Raw genomic sequence first — 20,331 nt, forward strand, 5'->3', positions numbered from 1 at the left:
ATGTTGGAAGTCTTACTGTTGGATTCAGTCAAGTTTATTCAGTAAGATTTTACTAGGCCACTCTAACATTACTGTTTCCATTTATTTTTTAAATAAAGGAACTGCAAGCACATTCTGAAGGAGAAGATTCTGGGACATAACTAGATTTTTTCCAATTCATCCAGGTAATTCTATAATTTCCTATATTTGATTCATTGATTTATTTAATCTTTTAGGAAATATTTAAGACATGCCTCTTAGAAACAAAGCCATTCAATATGAGCAGACCTAGACAACATCAACTGCATGGCATATTAGAGAAGAACTATGGCAATTTTCTGCATGTCTTCTATTTATTAAGCAAGAAATAAATGCTATGTGTAACCCCAGTTGTCTCCAATGAAGGGTAGCATCTATTGTGTGACAAACTTATTGTTCTACTGAGAACCTTGATGGGTTTGGATGTGCAAAGGTGGATTTAGAGCAGATTCTAAGAGAAAAAGATGCTGAATTGTTTTGCAAAATAAAACAATGTCCTTTCAGGGACAAAAAGGGAGGAGAAGAAAGGAACAACATGAAACAGTTCAGCTGAAGACAGAGGGAGTGAATTGGCCAGTAAAAGCCACAGTGATCAGGTGGCTGAAAAGGTTTTAAGGACAAAGATGTCAAAGGTTTAATGGAAGTTGTATGTTTTCCAATGATGAAACCTTCTCTAATCATCCAAGTCCATCCAAGATTACATTACACTGTAATCTTGGTTGAGGGGATGGCAGGAGTTGTTGGAATTTGGGGAAGTGGCTAATTTTCTGGTCTAGTTTGATCCAGAATGAAAAAAGAGCTCAGGCAGAATAGCAAGTCAATAAATTAACTGCAGAAGCTAAAGCTTGCCATCAAATTCGACCAAGAGAATGCTAGCCATCTGTGAGTTTGAAAAAATCTTGGGGAAGGCTTTGGATTTTCTCTGCACATGGAATTTAGAGCTCATCATAACCACTGATGTTTTAATGTTTAACATATGCTGTGTTTATTTGTTTTCTGCCTCTGCTATAGGTGAAGTTTCCCAATTATATTTTGTTCGAGGGCTCTGCCCTTCCATCTCTGAAAACCTTTGTATGGGAGTATTCATCTCACCTTTTAAATCCTAGCTCACATGTCCATTCCCCCATAAAGCCTTTCCTGACTTCCCCAACCAAAATTAATTTTTCTTCTAAATTTCCACAGAACCTTGCTTGTATGTCTTTTATAGTTTTAAATCATTTTTACTTGACTTTTTTGATTTCTGAGCACACCGAATCTTACCTGTTAATGGTATATTTTTGAAAAAAGAAACATCTTATTTTCTTCTGTTTCCCATGATAACCTCTATATATTACATGCTCATTAAGTTTTTCCTAACAAACAAATGCATGTGTCTATGGTAACTCTAGGACTGAATAGTCCATCTTAAAGTATGTTAAAGTCTATTTTGTTTTATAGAAGTTATTTTATATTTTTCTTTCCAAATTGTACATTTACTATCAGTGATCCAGCCTGCTCTGGAAAAATGTTCATTAGAAAGGGACAGATACTTAAAGTTAGGGAAACGTGCCAGTCATCATCAACATAAATGAGAAATGGGTACCAGTATGCGTGTGCCATGGGTATAAGTGGGAGATCATGATATGGAGTGTTAAAACACATTGAAGAGAGAAAGAAAGAAAGGTAGACAGGGAAAACTGAAGAGTAGATAAATTGTCTGTATAAACATATGGCCCTTCTTGTAGAATTACATTTATTTAGCTGTTATTGATCTGTAGGGAAGGAGACAGAAAAAATAAAAGGCTATTTGGAGAGTTTGTTCTATTAATTTTTTTCAGTATAAGATACATTAATCTTTAAGAGACTTTTTTTTTATTACTAGTATACATTTTTCTTTCTGGTTTAAGTGAAGTATACTAATTTAGGAAATCCAACACTTTTGTTTTTCCATACAAGCAAGAAGTTAATATTTGGACCTACTTAATATTTAACAGGAAGAAAATGGAAGTGCCTCACCTGCTTTGGCAAAACCTGTTCCATCAAAATACGTTCCTTTCTGAGCATTAGCAAAACATGTTCCAACTTGGAAGCTGGAGGTTGGTTGGTCAAGATCTACAGGAGCCTCCACCATCTGAAAATTCCTGATGCAGCCGTCAATGCTGTAGGTCACCTTCATATTCGAGTTAGATAAAAACAAATAGGTTTTAGCAGAACTCTGCCTTTATATGGAATTCAGTAATTTGTGGGGATGCTCTGTGCTTGTCATCATCAACCAGTTTTCTTACGGCAGCCCCCAATCTACCTAAATCTATTCTGTCACCACAGGCTTCACATAATGAGTGCCAAGAATCCTCTGTTGTGCTTCTCAATTAGGCTATATCTAGCCTGTATCTAGATTGTTCTGTTATTCTAAACAGTGTACACTGTGACACTAACAGGACCACTGGTTTGGCAGAGCTATGTGCCCCTTACGAATATCATAACTTCATTAGTTCCTTATGCTGGTTCCAGTCCAAGATGCTGATGTCGAAAAATCCTGAACTTACCACCACAGACACACCATATCTCTACCTATTTATAAAGTAATTCCTCCTTTAGAAGAATTGAGTGCTGACCGAATAGCTTCTGCACAACGAAAGATAGAGAGAACGGCAAGAGAAATGGCAACGAAGGACCGGCAACCCCAGACCCAATGAACCGCAATGGGAAGGGATAGTACTGAGGGAGTGAGAGCAGATTTGTCTGATCTGGGGCACAATATATAAAAGGTTCAGCCCCAGAAGCCTGCCAAATGGCGGGGAAGCTGCTGGAACTCTCTGGGTCAGATAGGCTGGTGAGAGCCATGGTTTATGTTCCCACTCCAAGGTCAAGGTCCAGGCCCCAGCTGACCCACCAAGGCAACCCAGGGTGGTGCACACTGGGACACTCCTGCTTGGTGCTCCCTACCAAGGTGACACAGGAACAATGCTTGCCGGAACACTCCAGACCCACGGTACCTCGGCTCCAGATGGCATTCCGTGGCAATCCTGGCACAGAGCACTCCAGGACCTCCTGACGCCCGTTTTGGCTTCAGCAGCCCCAACAGGGGGCTCCCAGCACTGAGTGCCCCATGCACCTCCAGGCCATACCTGCCTCCATTTCAGCTGTTACCAGGGCACCCCCTGCAGGGAACACCCCACGACTCCCCAGCCCACATCTCACTTCAGCTCTAGCCACCCCAGAAGGACATCTGTGGAAGAGTCCCTAAATACCCCAGCTTATACCCACTTCAGCTAGCCTGCCTGGGTGCCCTCCACATGGACAGCCCTAGGGACCCCTGGCTTGCACACACTTCAGCTCTAGGTGTCCTGTCAGAGCACTCTCTAGGTGGAGAGCCTCAGGACCACCCCAGCACATGCCAAGTTCAGTTCCAGGCAACCTACCAGGAAAACTCCAGCACAGAGTGCCCTGTGACCAACCCCCAGCCAGCAAGTCACCAAGCAAACATAGTCTGCACAGGGGATGACCATACACAAGACTGTTCCTTAAAGTTTAGGAGAAGTAGCTGTTCCACTTAATTCACAGAAACAAACACAAAGTCAAGCAAAATGGAGAGACAGAGAAATAGGTTCCAAACCAAAGGCAAAACTTCAGAAAAAGAACTAAATGAAACAGAGATAAGCAATATGCCTAATAAAGAGTTTAATAAATGATTTTAATGATATTCACTGGACTGGAGAGAAGAGTGGAAGAACTCAGTGAAAACTTCAACAGAGAGATAGAAGATATAAAAAGGAACGAATCAAATCTGAAGACTATAATAACTGAAATAAAAAATGCACGAGAGGGAACAGATTACCAGATGCAGAAAAACAGATCAGTAATCTGGAAGATGATAATGGAAAGCACCCAAGCTGACTAGCAAAAAGAAAAAAAAATTTTTTAAGTGTTTATTTGAGAAAGAAAGAGAGTGAGCATGCAAGCAGGGGAGGGGCAGAGAAAGATGAGGGAGAGTATCCCAAATAGGCTCCAGGTTGTCAACAGAGAGCCTGATATAGGGCTCATCTCAAAAATCCTGATCATGACCTGAGCTGAAATCAAGAGTTGGACTATTAACCAACTGAGTCACCCAGGCACCCTAAGAAAAAATAATTCTTTAAAAATGAGGCTAGGTTAAAGGATCTTTTTGACAACATTAAGCAAACAAATACTTACTTACATTATAGGGGTGGCAAAAAACTTCCATAACCTAGAAAAGGAATTAGACTTCCAGAAGCACAGATAGTTTCAAACCAGATGAGCCCATGGAAGTCTACACAATGACATATAATAATGAAAATGCCAGTGATTACAGATAGAGAATTTTAAAAGCAGCAAGAGATAAACAATTATGTAAGAGGGAAATCCCATCAGGCTATCCATTGATTTTTTTCAGTGGAAACTTACAGGTTAGAAGAGAGTAGCCTCATTTATTCAAAGTGTTGAAAGAAAAATAAAACTCACAAGCAATAATACTCTACCCAGCAAGATTATCATTCAGAAATGAAGGAGAGATAAAGAGTTTCTCAGATCAACAAAAGTTGAAGATCATCACCAGTATAATGGCCTTCCAAGAAATGTTAAAGGGACTTCTTTAAATAGGTATGGCCATAGTTAGATGTCAGAAAATAAAAAGATGAAAATACGACAACATATACATAAAATGTGGAGGGGGAGTAAAAATGTTTTTCAGAATGTGTTTGAATTTAAATGATGATCAGTATAGACTGCTGTATACTTAGGATGTTATATGTGAGCCTCATGGTAACCACAAACCCCAAACATTTAATAGGTACAAAAAATAAAGAGAAAGAAACCCATACATAACACTACAGAGTCATTAAATCACAAGGGAGCAAAAGAATAAAGGAACAGGGAGGAACTATAAAAACAACCAGAAAGTAATTAACAAAATGATAAAAAGTACATACTTATCAATAATTTCATTAAACATAAATGATCTAAATGCTCCAGTCAAAAGACATAAAATGATATAATGGATAAAAAAACTCAACAAGATCCATCTATCTCCTATAAAAAAAGAGATTCACTTCAGACCTAAAGACACAAACTGAAAGTGAAGGGATGGTAACAGAGATTCCATGCAAATGGCAGATAAAACAAAACAAAACAAAACATCAGGGTAGCAGCACCTATACCAGACAGAAAAGACTTTAAAACAAAAGAGTATAACAGGAGACAAAGACATTACACAATGATAAGGGATCAACCCAACAGAAGGATATAACAATTATAAATATCTGTGCACATAAAGTACATAAAGCAGATATTAACAGACATAAAAGGAGAAATTGACAGCCATTACCATAATAGGAGGAGGCTTTAACACCCTGGTCACATCAATAAATACATCATCCAGGATGAAAATCATTAAGGAAATTGTATCTTTGAATGACACACTAGACCAGATGGACATAACCGATATATACAGAACATTCAATTTCAAGACAAAAGAATGCACATTCTTTTTAAGTACACATAGAATATTCTTCAGGATGGATTACATGTTAGGTCACAAAATATGACTCAATAAATTGAAGAAGACTGTCATCATACCATGTATCTTTTCTGGCCACATGGTATGAAACTAAAAATCGGTCACAGCAACAACAACAACAAAGCTGGAAAAAAACGCAAACATGTGGATCCTAAACAACATAAGAGCAAACAACCAATGGGTCATTGAAGAAATAAAAAAAATACATGGGAACTAATGAAAATGAAAACAGACATGGTGAAATCAGTTCTAAGAGGGAAATTTATACTAACATATAGTATACCTCAAGAAACAAGATAAATCTTAAGCAATCTAACTTTACACATAAAAGAATTAGAAAAGAACAAGCAAAACTAAATGTGAGTAGAAGAAAGGAAATAATAAAGACCAGAGAAGAAATAAATGAAAGAGACAAAACAATAGAAAAGATCAATGAAACCAAGAACTGGTTCTTTGAAAGATAAACAAAACTGATAAACCTTTTGCCAGATTCATCAGGGGGAAAAAAAAGAGGATCCAAATAAATAAAGTCAAAGGTGGAAGATAACCACCACCAACACTACAGAAATACAAAGGATTATGAGAGACTACTATGAAAAATTATATGCCAACAAACTGGACATCTAGAGAAATGGATACATTCCTAGAAACCTTAAATCTTCCAAAACTGAATCAAGAAGAAATAGAAAATCTGGACAGATTGATTGCTAGTAACAAAATTGAATGGGCAACCAAAAAACTACCAACAAACAAAAGTCTTAGGTCAGGTGGCTTCACAGGTGAATTCTACCAAACATTTAAAGAAGAGTTAATGCTTATTCTCCTCAAACTAGTTTAAAAAGTAGAAGAGGAAGGCAAGCTTTCAAACACATTCTATGAGGCCAGCATTATCATGATACCTAAACTGGACAAAGATAGCACAAAATAAGAAAACTACAGACCAATATCTGATGACTATAAATGCAAAAGTCCTCAACGAAATATTAACAAACCACATTCCACAATATATTAAAAATATATCAAGTAGGACTTATTCTGGTGATGAAAGAATAGTTTGATATTCAAAAATCAATGTTACACCACATTTAACACAATGGAGAATAAAAATCATAGAATCATCTCAACAGAAGCAGAAAAAACATTATGATAAAGTTCAACATCTGTTGGTAAAAATATTCAACAAGGTGGGTGTAGGGGAACATACCTCAACATAATAAAGGCAATATTATACAGCTAACATTATACAGGATGGTGAAAAACTGAGAGATTTCTTCTAAGATCCAGAACAAGACAAGGAAGTCTATTCTTGATACTTTTATTCAACATAGTACTGAAAGTCCTAGCCACAGCAATCAGGCAAGAAATAAAAGGTGTCCATATTGGTAAGGAAGAAGTTAAACTGTCACTATTTGCAAATAACATGATACTATACATAGAAAAACCTTAAAGACACCACCAAAAACTATTAGAAGAGATGAATTCAGTAAAATTGCAGGATACAAAATTAATACCCAGTAATTGATAGCATTTCTATATCCTAATAACAAAGTAGCAGAAAGAGAAATTTAGAAAACAATTCCATTTACAACTGCACCAAAAAGAATAAAATCCCTAGGAATAAATTTACCCAAGGAGGTGAAAGGCCTATAGTATGAAAACTATAATAATCTGATGAAAGAAACTGAAGATGACATAAATGGAAAGATAGTTCATGTTCGTGAATTGGAAGAATTAATATTGTTAAGTAGATACTGTTAAAGCAACCTACAGATTCAATGTAATCCCTGTCAAAATATGAAAAGCATTTTTTTTTTCACAAAAGTAGGACAAATATTACTAAAATTTACTAAAATAGGAAAGTATTCTTAAGAAGAAAGAACAAAGCTGGAGATATCACAATTCTATATTTCAAGGATACACTAAAGCTTTAATAATCAAAACATACTAGCACAAAAACAGACACACAGATCAATGGAAAAAAAGATGCCAGAAATAAACCCACACTTACATGGTCATTTAATCTATAACAAACCGGGTAAGAATATACAATGAGGAAAATAATGTCTCTTAATAAATGGTGCTGGGAAAGCTGGACAACTACATGTAAAAGAATGAAACTGCACCACTTTTCTTACCACCACACACACACAAAATCTCAAAATGGATTAAAGACCTCAATGTGAGGGGCACCTGTGTGGCTCAGTTAAGCGTCTGACTCTTGATTTTGGCTCAGGTCATATCTTGCAGGTCCTGAGACTGAGCCCCGCTCTGGATGGCAGTGTGGAGCCTGCCTCGAATTTTTTCTCCCCCTCTATCTCTGCCTCCTTCTCTCAAACAAATATTCAAAACAATTTTTTTAAAGACCTAAATGTGATACCTGAAACCATAAAACTCCTAGAAGAAAACATCAGCAGTAATTCCTTTGACACTGGCCTTAGCAACTTCGTTCTAGACATGTCTCTTCAAGCAGGGAAACAAAAGCAAAACTAAACTATTGGGACAATATAAAAAGTTTCTGCGCAGCAAAGGAAACCATCAGGAAAACAAGGCAACCTACTGAGTGGGAGAAGATCTTTGCAAATGACATATCCAATAAGGGGTTTATATCCAAAATGCATAAAGAACTTCTACAACTCAACACCAAAAATAATACAACTAAAAATTGGGCACAGGATATGAATAAACATCTTCCAAAGAAGACATACAGATGGCAAACAGACACATGAAAAGATGCTGAACATCATTAATCATTAGGGAAATATAAATCAAAACCACAATGAGATTATTATTATTATTTTGGTTAGAACCAAAAAGATAAGAAATAACAAGTTTCTGTGAGGATATAAAGAAAAAGGAACGCTTGTACGCTACTGTGTGCAAGAGAAAGGAAAATTGATACAGCCACTATGTAAAACAGTATGGCGTTTCCTCAAAAAAATTAAAAAATAAAACTACCATATGATTCAATAATTCCACTCCATATGATTCAATAATTCCACTCCTGGGTATTTACCCTAAGAAAATGAAAACACTAATTTGAAACGATAGATGTTTCCCTAAGTTTAATGCAGAATTATCTACAACTACCAAGACAAGGAAGCAAAATTAAGTATCCAAATGGATGAATGGATAAAGAAGATGATATTTATATACTTTTATATATTTATATTTATATACATTTACATATAACATGGAATATTACTGAGCCATAAAATAGAATGAGATCTTGCCATTTGTGACAACACGGATGGACCTAGAGGGTATTATGCCAAATGAAGTAAGGTAGAGAAGACAAATAGTATATAATCTCACTTATATGTAGAATCTAAAAAAAAAAACAAAACAAAACAAAACAAAAACCAAGACAAAACCAAAAACAAACGAATGAACAAACATAAAGCAGAAACGGACTCAGAGAACAATAGTTGCCAGAGGGGAGTAGGCGGGAAAATGGGCAAAACTGGGTGAAGGGGAGTGGGAGATTTAGATATCCAGGTACGGAACAAGTAAGTCATGAGAATAAAAGCTATAGCATAGGGATTATAGTCAGTAGTATTGTAATAGCATTGTATAGTAATAAGTGGTGGCTACCCTTGTAGTGAGCATAGCATAATGTATAAATTTGCTGAATTACTACGTATACTTGAAACTAATGTAACATTGTATCAACTATATAATTAAAAAATAAATTAATTAGTCCCTTATGTTTCTATATCATGTTTCTATTAATAGTTTATTAGTTTAACAGTTTATTAACCTTACTATCTTTATATATATTTTATCATAATCTAATTTGAGATTCTATTTGAAAAGATAATTAAGTTTGGCTTAGTGTTTCTTCCTTATGAAAATCTAATGAAAGCAGTGGACTCGTTCCCAAGAAAATGCACACACACTTAAAACTTGAAAGTCTGCATGAAGCATTAGAATTGAGGGACCATACAAATAATTCAATCATACTCTACTCCATTATATCTCATCTGGTTTTAGAGACACAAGTTAATCACTCTTGCCACTCTCCAGAGATTCTCATTTTGATAGGTCTAGGTATCACATCCAATAACTATGAAAAGAACTTAATGCTGATCACTCACAAGAGGAGGCAAAGGCTGAGAATTAAATGATGATGAACAGTTGTGTTTGATGAAGAATAGCTCTGCATTATCACGTGTTCTAATCTGAGTATAGAAATGTAACACATTTCTTTGTAATAGGTTCCTAAAAACATGGATCAGGGGATAGTTCTTAAATATCTATCTTAAATAACTATCAGGGGATAGTTCTTAAGATAATGCTTTCCAAAGGAAACTAAGACATATGGTCTGACAAAAATTATTCAGTGACTACTGATTTATAAAATTGTGAGGACTTTAAATTTTGAACCCTATACTGTACGCTATATACTGTAGACCAGCACTGGACAACTGTACTCTACACACTGCAATCTCTCCATATTTGCACAATCTCTAGTCCTGAAACAATGCCGTCAAATAATATTTTCCTTGATTCCCAGGGCTTTCTATATGCTTAGTACTCTTCCAAGGACTTTAAATATATCACTTCACTTAATTTTTGCAATAACCTTGTTTGGTATTATTATCCTATTTTACAAAAGAGAGAATTTTGTCAAAGAAAGATTAAGTTACTTGCTCCAGACCACATAGCTAGTTAAGTAGGTATCCAAACAGAGGGTGTCTGGCTCTAAGGTCCACACGCTGTTTTGTGATATTATCCCTCATCATCAAATCAGTCTAGAAAGCCTTCTGTCACTTCTCAGAAAAGAAGATTTCCTATTCACTCATAAGGGGCCATAGACCAGTAAGACCTAGTAATTCAACATATGTACAATGACCCAGGCAGTTATTTAAGCCACCAAAAAATTAATTAATTAATTAAACCCTTACTGGACCAATTCTTCGGGTAGTGTAGTTGATGGGCAGTCCGCCAACATACAGTATCCCCACAACATCCAGGATATCAGCTTTCTTGGGACTGATGGTTCTGTTGGAAGCATCATCTACATAAATAATTCCTTCTTGCTTAATTCGCACAATCTTAATCTACAAAAAAGAGAGGAGTTATTAAAACCAATCAAGGATACATTTTAAATATGCAGAGTGTAAGATGTAAGAACTTTCTGGATATTCCTTAGCGAAGGGCAAAACAACTTCTGAGTGCCTAACATGTGCTAAGCCCCTAGGTGAAATTGAACTCATTGTGCACAATATCTCAAACTCTGTCTTTTCCAATACTACCATCTCCAAAAGAGTGCAAAATCTTCCTGGGTGAGTTTTAGATTAAAGACCTTTGTATAGATTGCCAAGTGAGCACATGTATCAAGAGGTATGCATACTGTCAGGAAGGAACCTCGCGGATTGAGAGCCCCATCATGAATTAAGTGGGCTGCAAAATTCATGTCCAGTTTTAAACATTCATTAGTTTGAGCTAAGCCTGGTCTTCTCAACACAATTTCATATATGCTACATCCCTCTGCCTAACAGGCATTTCTTGTGCAGAATTGAAGGAAGGGCAGCACATGAAGTTTGCAAGGCAGTTTCCACAGCAGCTGATTAGTTCAAAGGCAGGGAGGAAGATGGAAAGCTACCTGACACAGAAATTACAGCAGAGGGTGAATTATCTTTTGGGACTGAAGGAAATAAGGAGCGTCAAGACTGGCGTGGGCATAAAAAAATTTGAGTCTGAGTTTAGGAAATCGAGTGGGTGACCCTGTCAAATGCTGGAGAACAATGGTGGTTTAAAATGAATATGTTGGGATTAGAATAATCAAAACCTCATTTTACACGTATCCTGGTTTGGAAAGCAATTTTTAAAAATCTTCAAAAATAAAAATCCCTCCTTAATTTGGCTGCTTATGGTATTTAAACTTTCTTTCTTAATCCCAGATGCATTGTGGAGCAACAATATGCCAGATTTTTTAGCCAGAGAGGAGAATTAGCCTTAACAAGAGCTCCTCCATGAAGATCAGTACGTGCTAGTCAGAAGCTCCCAAGCAAATATGAAGATTCCATTCCTTATTTCCAAGATAACAAATGGACAGACTTTGCCTTTTTATTATATTTTTGGGGGGTTCTTTGGCTTTCTATATATGACAAGCCAAAGCATGTTCATATATAAAATCCAACACCTAATAATATCAAACTTTAAAAATTAAACACTTTATTGGTCTACCTAGTGAGGCTTTACTGAATAGGCAATCACAGGTGCAGAGACAAATTCTGAGTTTTCATTTTAATCAGGCAGTATATTATCTACTTGCAGTCATGCCAAAGAGGACAGTAAGCTGGCAAATGAGCCTTCTGTGCCCATAATAGTACCAGTTTCTGGGTGTAAGGCCAACGTTTTAACAGTTGTTCCAAATGACTGTCGGTGGAAATGTTGCCCTCGAGCCCTTTCAACATGATATAGCAGATTCCCAAACTCTTGGTTTTCACAGACTGGTAGGGGGTGTGATGGAGGGCCCATTTTAGTTTTACCACCTTTTAAGCTTGTCAAATATTATCTCATAAAAGAGAGGCCATGTTAGCACCTTAAAAGCAGGAAAATATAATCTCAGAATATACAGTATTCCTCTAAATTGAATACATAGAACTAGAGGAAAACATGCTCCATTGTCCCACATTTCTCACTTACAGTAGCGAAACTGTCCTCAACTACTTGGCCCTGGTCTGCAGACAGATGTTTGGGTAGCACAGCTGTATAACAATAATGGCGTCTTGTACTATGATGAAGGATGTAAGTGATCAAACATAAACCTACGCAGATCTGATTACATTTCCCAGTTGTATGTGGCATTTGCTTTATTTTTAGCCCCAGCCACATTCCAGCACCACCAGAGTCGGCACTGGCAAAATAGTACCTGCGCCAGGGGAATGCCAATGGCTGCCGCTCAGTTACCCCCTCGTAGGCCACTGTCAACATCTCATGGACTATTACCTTGTGCCACTGACCATCGTTGATTTTGGCGGGGATCATGGTGTTTGTGTCCCCACTTCCCAAGTCATAACTGAAGTAGGGCAATCCATTTCTCAATTGAACAGTAGCAAAATCAGCATGATTGATCCGAGCCATGTAAAAAAGCAGGCCTGATTCAGCTTCAGTTCGCACTTCAAACTCGATTGTGAGGCTGTGAAAGCACGCAGAATGAAACAGAAGAGTAAAAGCATTCTTATCCTAAGATAAAGTCGCCTCTGATCATGGGCAGTTTTCATACAGGACAGCAAAACCTTCTCTGAAATGGGGACTTTCCAGGTCTGCCGATTTCCTAAACTGAGCTCCTCAGGCTCAAATATCATTCTATGCTCTATTGTACTCAGTGAATTAAAAACACTCAGCTCATTAATAAATAAATGTAGTCGATTAAACTTGAATCAGTGCAGATACTCAGTATTTCCATTTATCAGTTCTTTCCCACTCTCTCAGAAGAATACATACCGGTTTTTAACTTTGGTGTCATCGAAGCCAATTGCAATGTGACTGTTTCTTGAAAGCCCGAACTGCTTGCTCCCTATCAAAAGAGCAGGTTCTGATTCCACAGCACAGGGACCCTGTAAAATACCCAGGAGAGAAAGAGCAGATTATGGACTTTGTTTTTTCAAAATTTGATCCTGTTATCTACTTGTTTCTTCTATTTTAGCTTAATATTCCTATAGAATCTTATTGAAGTTCCTTAAGAAGAAAACTTATTTATCTCTGTATTCTACTACATAAGAGGCAGTTACTATGAAATGTTCAGTGAATGGGAATCTGTTTTCTTGTCCTGCACCCTTGAATCGCCAAATCGACGTGCTCAAAAATATTTATTGATCAATTCATGTTTTCATTACCCTCGAAGGAAAAAAATTGTTTATGTTTCTGAGAAAACTGGAATTTCCTTTTCACTTTTACTTCACTTATGAAGAGTTATATTCTTCGAAGATTGGAGAGGGAAAATGACAAGCTAACCACCAAGTTATAAGAGGAGAAAAATGTGTTCCTTCTTGCCCTCCCCATTTCTATCTTCCACTATATTACTTTTTCTTGAAAATTATCAGTCTACTGGAAGGTTTCCATGAATTTAGACTTTCAAGATGGTGTATCTAAACTTGCAAGTCAGGCCATTCAGGCCCTGAGCCAGTTGCTAGGCAACCCAGTACATTTTTTAATGTATCCCACTATATACCATTTCAACTGTCACTGTGCAAAGATCCACTTCTTGGAGTTCTTATGAGGGAGAGCTCCGTGGAGGGCTGGCTTACTTGGTTTAATGCTCTGCTGTCACCATCTTGAAATTCCTAATACTTTTTGAAAAAGGGGCCCTTCATTTTCATTTTGCTCTCGGCACTGCAAATTATACAGCCAGTCCTGGCTGAGTGGACTGTATTTGGCGAGTGTAACCCGTAGCTCAATAGATAATCAAGGGTCCTCAAATTACTAGAGTCATAATTCCTTTCTCTGTTCTCTATTTTCAGAAAATAGCTTGATGTACCGGCTGCTTAAGAGGTCTTTCAGAACACGCAGTACCTGGGAAAAAAACCTGTACACTCTCAAACAACACAGCTGTTTTTAAGATCTGCACTTAATAGCCCTGGATGGGCCACTGTCCCAGTGAGTGCTGACTCAGCAGAGGTTCTCAAACAGCCCGAGGCAGTCTTTTGATACAGAATGTTCTTCTCAAATAGAAGAGGAGATGACTCATCAGTGCACAGGACATTTATACTTGATGAGGAAAAGCCTTGCTTTCGTTTCTCTTGAGCTTAGTCACACGGAGCACTCTGCCACAGCAGGTAAAAGGCTTTAAGTGTTTGAAATGCTATAAAATTGGTCTTCGTGGAAGTATTTCCCTTCTTGCTTCCCGGGAGCTGGTCAGTTACAAAGAGCAGACTGTGGCAGAAATTCACATGGATATGCAAAAACCCAGTGGGTAGAACAGGAAAATGCTATTTAGTCACACAGCTGAATGGCCTCTCTTGGAATCAACATGTGGCCCCTTTCTGGTTACACTGCCTGTAAAAAGAGCCCAAATGGAAAGGCTTTGGTAGCTTAATGTCTCTGCCTGCAATGACGCTATTAATAGAATTGGGATCATTTATCAACTTCTCGCGATATTTCCTGTACAGAGGCCTCCTGCCGCAAACATTAGTAGTCTGCGAAATCTCTTAAGTGAATCCTACCTGCTGTGAGTCCATTAGGGGCAAAATCTCGCTAAAACATCTCTAACTCCTCAGCCCAGAAAGCTGAGAAACTGAAAAGGTCAATGGATGCTGAGGAATTAGGGAACAATGAGTGTGGCTGAAAAGAAAACCACCTGCATGTCATTTCTATGTTATTCTTAATCATTGTGGTCACTTGTCTAGTTGCTATATATATAAATGTTAATATAACATAACTTTTCTACTATAATGTTTTAAATGACCAAAGTGACAATTCTAAAAGTTAGGTGTTTATTGGTAGCAGCTACAGGTCATGGAGAGCTTTTGTCTTTATATATTTTGGGCATCAGGGACAAATACCACCATAAGCTTGCTTGCTGGGAGACTGGACAGATCTTTCCAACACTGGTCCTAAAGCTGATCAGTTTTCTGTCACATACTATCACATTTTCTAGTTGCAAATGACCCTGCTTACGTTATTTTAGGAAAACCTTGCCCCGCAAAAGACAGGGACTTTGTACAGGTTCTTTTAAGAAGCATTGCATGACACATCCACTGGAAATTTAGGAAGAGCGCAGCCAGAGGGGCTCTGGCTTGACGTTTGCAACAGGCAGATTCCTCAGACTGGCCAGTGTTCTAGAAGACAGTGATAACGGGTCACTCTTCTACATAACCTCAAAGTAGAAAAGCTTATGCTAAGTTCACTGTATGTTAAGGACACTCAAACTGATGTTTTCTATCATTAGTTTGCAATAGGATGGACACTATGGATATTTCTTTACTAAAACTTCTGTCACCTTCCTTTAGAAAACGGCAGTTGGGAGAGGACTGCGAAGTGCTAGTATAGGAAAGTTTTTTATATGTGTGTACATTTGGAAGACAATTTTCCAGCCTGTATTCTGGGAATGTTTTTGGTGCAAGTGTAGACCTCTAATCTCACTTGGTTAAAGACAAATTGGCTGGATCGTGTCTGCTCTGCTTCACTTTCCCCAGGGTGAGTCTGAAACCAGGCCCGATTGGGATGTGCATGCACAGGAGGGGACAGACCCTAATGGTTTGCCTGTGGCTACTCTCCCTCCCCTACTCCCTGGTGCCCCTCAGAGGGTTGAGCTGATCCTCTGGCCGCTAAAACACCTTTTTGTTCCCTTCTCACACTTTATTACTATTAGTTTTCAATGTCTTATTTATTTTTGAGAGACAGAAGCCTGAGTGGTGGAGAGGCAGAGAGAGAGGGGGACAGAGGATCCGAAGCAGGCTCTGAGCTGAGAGCAGAGAGACTGATGCGGGGCTCAAATTTACAAACTGTGAGATCATGACCTGTGTTGAAGTGAGAAGCTTAACTGAGTGAGCCACCCAGGCATCCCTAACTCTACCGTTTTAAAGACAGTATGTGAGACGGAACAAAAAATGCCCCATGGTTTGCACAAGAGTAAGATGATCTTATTTTCCAACCTGCTTCCCTCAGAAATCTAAGCTAAGGAAAAGGGGTAAGAGAAAGGGTCCTCTAGTGAGGCAATTCGAAGGAAACTTTAAAGAATGATGGTTGCAAGACAAATCTTCCTCCTCTGAGCTAATGTGAGCTTGAGGGAGGGCATCATCTTTATGGATGTGAGACTTTACCTGTATTACATGAAAACACTTACCTTTGAGATGTATTAAAACAACAACAACAATAATAATAATAAAAAAATCAGTCTCATCAATCTCAACATGTTACAATCCTGCCACCTTGTGGGAATTCTTTAAAGTACTGCATGTGCATATGGGGAAAAATGTGATCTGGAGGACACAGCCTGCTTGCTTGTCGCTGCTTGGCAGGTGACAAGTTGTGTGTAGACAAGACTTAAGTGAGGAGTCTAAATGTGGTGGTGGGCCTGCTGACGAGAGCAGTGGTATAGCTGGAGAAGATTCTGAAAGAAGCCATGTTTCTTAAAGCTGCGCTCTGGCAAATGGATAATGCAAACGATTAGTAACAGCGAAAACTTTTTCATCTCACAGTTACTCCATTTCAGGTCAGAATAAATCAGTGGTCATTTCCAGCTGCTGTTGTTGGCTGACATTTGGAAATGAGTTATTGGATTCAGGGTAGCCTATGATTGGTAGGCAAGGATTCCTTGAATTCAGACTGGTGCAGAGCAGAGATTTAAATTGCATTTATCAAAACTGGCATCTTTGTTCTTGAAAGCACCAAATGATGAATGATCATAAAAACTACATCAGTTTCTTCCTTTATGAGTCAGTAATCCCTCTAACAAATGTGGGCTAAAATCACATCTGAGAAGTTGGATGTTTCTTTGTGATGCTCTTTTTTATGGATGAATACTAAGTGGAAGATACTTTTTACGGCACTGACTTTAATGTCCTGAAATATAAAATCCCTACTGAAGCTGTTTGAGAAAGTGAATTATATTACCACTCGACACATGAGCTTTTTTGGTAAAGTACTGGGCATTTGCTGTTATATTTATACACTAACACCTGAATAGAGATTTCTTATAATATGGAAAACGTGTTTTCCCTTTAAAGACATATCAGTATCCAATTGATTCATCTTTTGGCATAGACTGTACTTAGCTTTTAAAGTTGTAGTATTAAAGCTGTTAGAGAAATAGTTTTCTTTTGGTCTATTCTTCCCTTCTCTGCCCACTTTTTCTCCCCAACTCCCCAAGAGCCCTTAACAACATAGGACGCTTCACGGCTATTTATATCACTCTTCTCAGTGTTCACATTTCAAGCTTCAAGTTCAATGTTCCAATCAGCTTCAAGGAAAAAAGCACAGCCAGTCATTGTATACAAATCCACACAGGGCATGCTGGTTATAAAGACTTGGTATAAATACTATAGGTAGTATTACTGTAGGTGGTAATAGTAGAAGTCTACAGTCTTCACTAATCCCACCCTGAACCATCCTCCATGAGAAATCTCCACAAATATAATACGTAGAAATGTTTTATCAAGCTCTAAATGAACCAAAGAATAAGAGAGAAGCATAAAGGGAAGGTGGGCTACCACACTATCAAATGGCATAATATACATATAATGCTCTCTGATCTATGACATTCTGGCATGTGTTAATGTGGGACTGACATAATCCATTTCACGGGGTAGGGCTTTCTCAGGATACTTTGAAGCTGTGCTGGGTATAGTGAAAATCATCCTCCTGGTGTGAGTGCTGGTGGGGAGGGGTGCGATGATGTAAAGAAGAAAAAGAAAACGGGACTGAGAATAGAGGATAGTTCCTGTTGGCTCTGCTGGAATAAATAGGGGATAGTTTTTATGTCAGGATTTAACTTGCAAGTCTTAATTGTTAAACACATTCTTACAATCTAACTTCTGATTAAGAAAAAGGAAAGAAGATGATGAAAATGGAAAATGATGTGAGACTTGAGATATAATAGCCATCTCCTGTTGGAGTCTGTAATTGTCGAAAAATGGAATACTCACTCCACTTTTTTCCCCTGGCACTTGCTCTCACCCTAGAAGTGTGAAAGGGTAACTATTCCCAGAGAAGATGGAGTGTTACTATGAGCCGAGCCCTGTGCTAGGTGCTTTGCCTACAGACTATAATTTATTCTCTCCTAATCCATGCAGGTAGATATTATCCTTCTTATTTTTCAATGGGTCAGCTTACATCCAGAGAGGACAAGTAACTTGCCAGAGTCCACTGTGTAAAAGTAGGTGGACTATGGCAGGGAAGGGGGGCGTGGCAAGGTCCCAGATCACTGGAGTAAAGGCCTAGTTTGCTTCCTCAGTGACCCCCAATGTGGAGGGGTTTAGGGAGACCCACTCACTACATCCCTCTCTCCTGGAGGAGAAATTAGCTATCTAATGGGATGCTGCAGAGGAATCAAGGTTGAAAATCACTGCTTTCATCTTTTAAAAAAGTTATGAAAACAAAACACACGTAAGAATAGTTTGTTTAAATGATGAAAATCATCTCTAGTCCATAACACATGTGCTGTTAGCATCTGATATATTTCTTGCAAGGATTTTTTTTTTAATTTTTTTTAATGTTTTATTTATTTCTAGGAGAGAGAGAGAGAGAGAGACAGTGTGAGCAGGGGAAGGTCAGAGAGAGAGGGAGTCACAGACTCCGAAACAGGCTCCAGGCTCTGAGCTGGCAGTCAGCACAGAGCCCGACGCGGGGCTCGAACCCACGAACCATGAGATCATGACCTAAGCGAAAGTCGGACGCTTAACTGACTAAACCACCCAGGCGCCCCTCTTGCAAGGGTTTTTAAAGCGTTTTTCTATCTTTCGATATAGATGTGTTTATGCAGTATATATTGCTTTATATCCTGTTTTCTCCACTTAACACAATGTCATAAGTATGTCATCATCATTTTATTTTGTTTCAAGTGAAAGATTTTATGTAGAAGACTGGGATGACACATTAACATTTGCATTTTATAGACCCGTTTTTATACTTCTAGGTACCACTAATCATTTTGTTTGGATGGAGTTTAACGGTGTCCCCTGCCATTTTTCCAATTTTTAATCTTGAAAGCGAGTGGGTTGTGTTTGTAGCCCACATTCCACACTTGTCCAGACTGACCTCCACACACACTTGCTCACTCTATCATTTATATTAAGGTCTGATTTCTCAAATCTGCCTCTCTGTCTCTTCATCTCTGTCTCTGTCTTTCCCCCTCCTCATCTCCCTCTCCCTGGCTAGCAGCGAGGATATCTTATTCATGTTTGTATTTAGTAGACTCTTAACAAATCTTTGTTATAAACCTTCAACTTTTAGTAACCCTTAGAAAGCAGACATTCTTCTCCACACACACGAAAGAATGAGAATGAGAGAAAGAAATCAAATTAAGAGATATATATGGTTCCATAATCTGAAACTGTAAAACTACAACTCAATAGGGATAGAAATTCTAAAAAATGTAATTACAACCACACAGTATAAATAATTATAATGTGCAAGAGGAGGGGAGGGAGGTAGCAGTTAGAATTTAGATATCTGGGTTTTAGTGGCAACTATCTATAACATGTGTGATCACAGGCTGTTCTGTAAGTTCTAGGGCTTTCTCTTCCCATGTGGAAATTAAGAATCAGAATCTTTAAGATCCCTGCCAGCTCTGATGTTCCGTGAATCTTTGTATGCCAGCCCACAGGACTGCCATTCAACTTCTCTTTTGCTTTTGTCTTGTCTAAGTGGAATGTTCTGTTTTGGAAAAGTTAAAACATACACTGCTGAGAGAAAATGGAAATTGGAATTAGAACAGAAGGTTATAAGAAAACTTAAATGAGTTAAAATCTCTAGTTCCAGATGGGAAAGTATCTTTATTTTCAGAAAAAGGGAAAAAACGTGATCTTGGGAAACCACAGGGGGATATGCTTGAGACTCCCTATAAAATAAAGTCTTTGTGCGGATTTAGTAAAGAAAGGTGAGGGAAGCCTAGGTGGCTCAGTTGGGTGAGCATCCAACTCTTGGTTTAGGCTCAGGCTATGGTCTCACGATCATGGGTTTGAGCCCCATGTCAGACTCTGTGCTTGCAGTGTGGAGCCCGCTTGGGATCCTCTCTCTCTTCCTCTCCCCTGCTCGAGCTCACACCCTCTCTCCAAATAAAAAAATAAAATTTAAAAAAAAGGAAAGAAGGAAAGGAAAGGGAAAGGGAAAGGGAAAGGGAAAGGAAAGGA

The 20,331-nt window shown here is 38.2% G+C and overlaps 1 protein-coding gene across 1 annotated transcript in view; it reads right to left on the reverse strand.

The window, feature by feature from the left end:
* The window catches only part of LAMA2 (laminin subunit alpha 2), a 500,973-nt gene that overhangs the window by 10,713 nt on the left and 469,929 nt on the right, over nt 1-20,331 (reverse strand). Inside the window, exons 56-59 of the mRNA XM_077775991.1 lie at nt 12,986-13,098; nt 12,488-12,677; nt 10,438-10,593; nt 2,014-2,167 (exon numbers count right to left, since the gene is read on the reverse strand). Coding sequence (XP_077632117.1) covers nt 2,014-2,167; nt 10,438-10,593; nt 12,488-12,677; nt 12,986-13,098 — 613 coding nt within the window. The remainder of the gene's footprint in view (nt 1-2,013; nt 2,168-10,437; nt 10,594-12,487; nt 12,678-12,985; nt 13,099-20,331) is intronic.

Source organism: Crocuta crocuta, unplaced genomic scaffold (genome assembly GCF_008692635.1).
Source record: "Crocuta crocuta isolate KB4526 unplaced genomic scaffold, BGI_CrCroc_1.0 scaffold25, whole genome shotgun sequence".
NCBI classification, from domain to species: domain Eukaryota; kingdom Metazoa; phylum Chordata; class Mammalia; order Carnivora; family Hyaenidae; genus Crocuta; species Crocuta crocuta.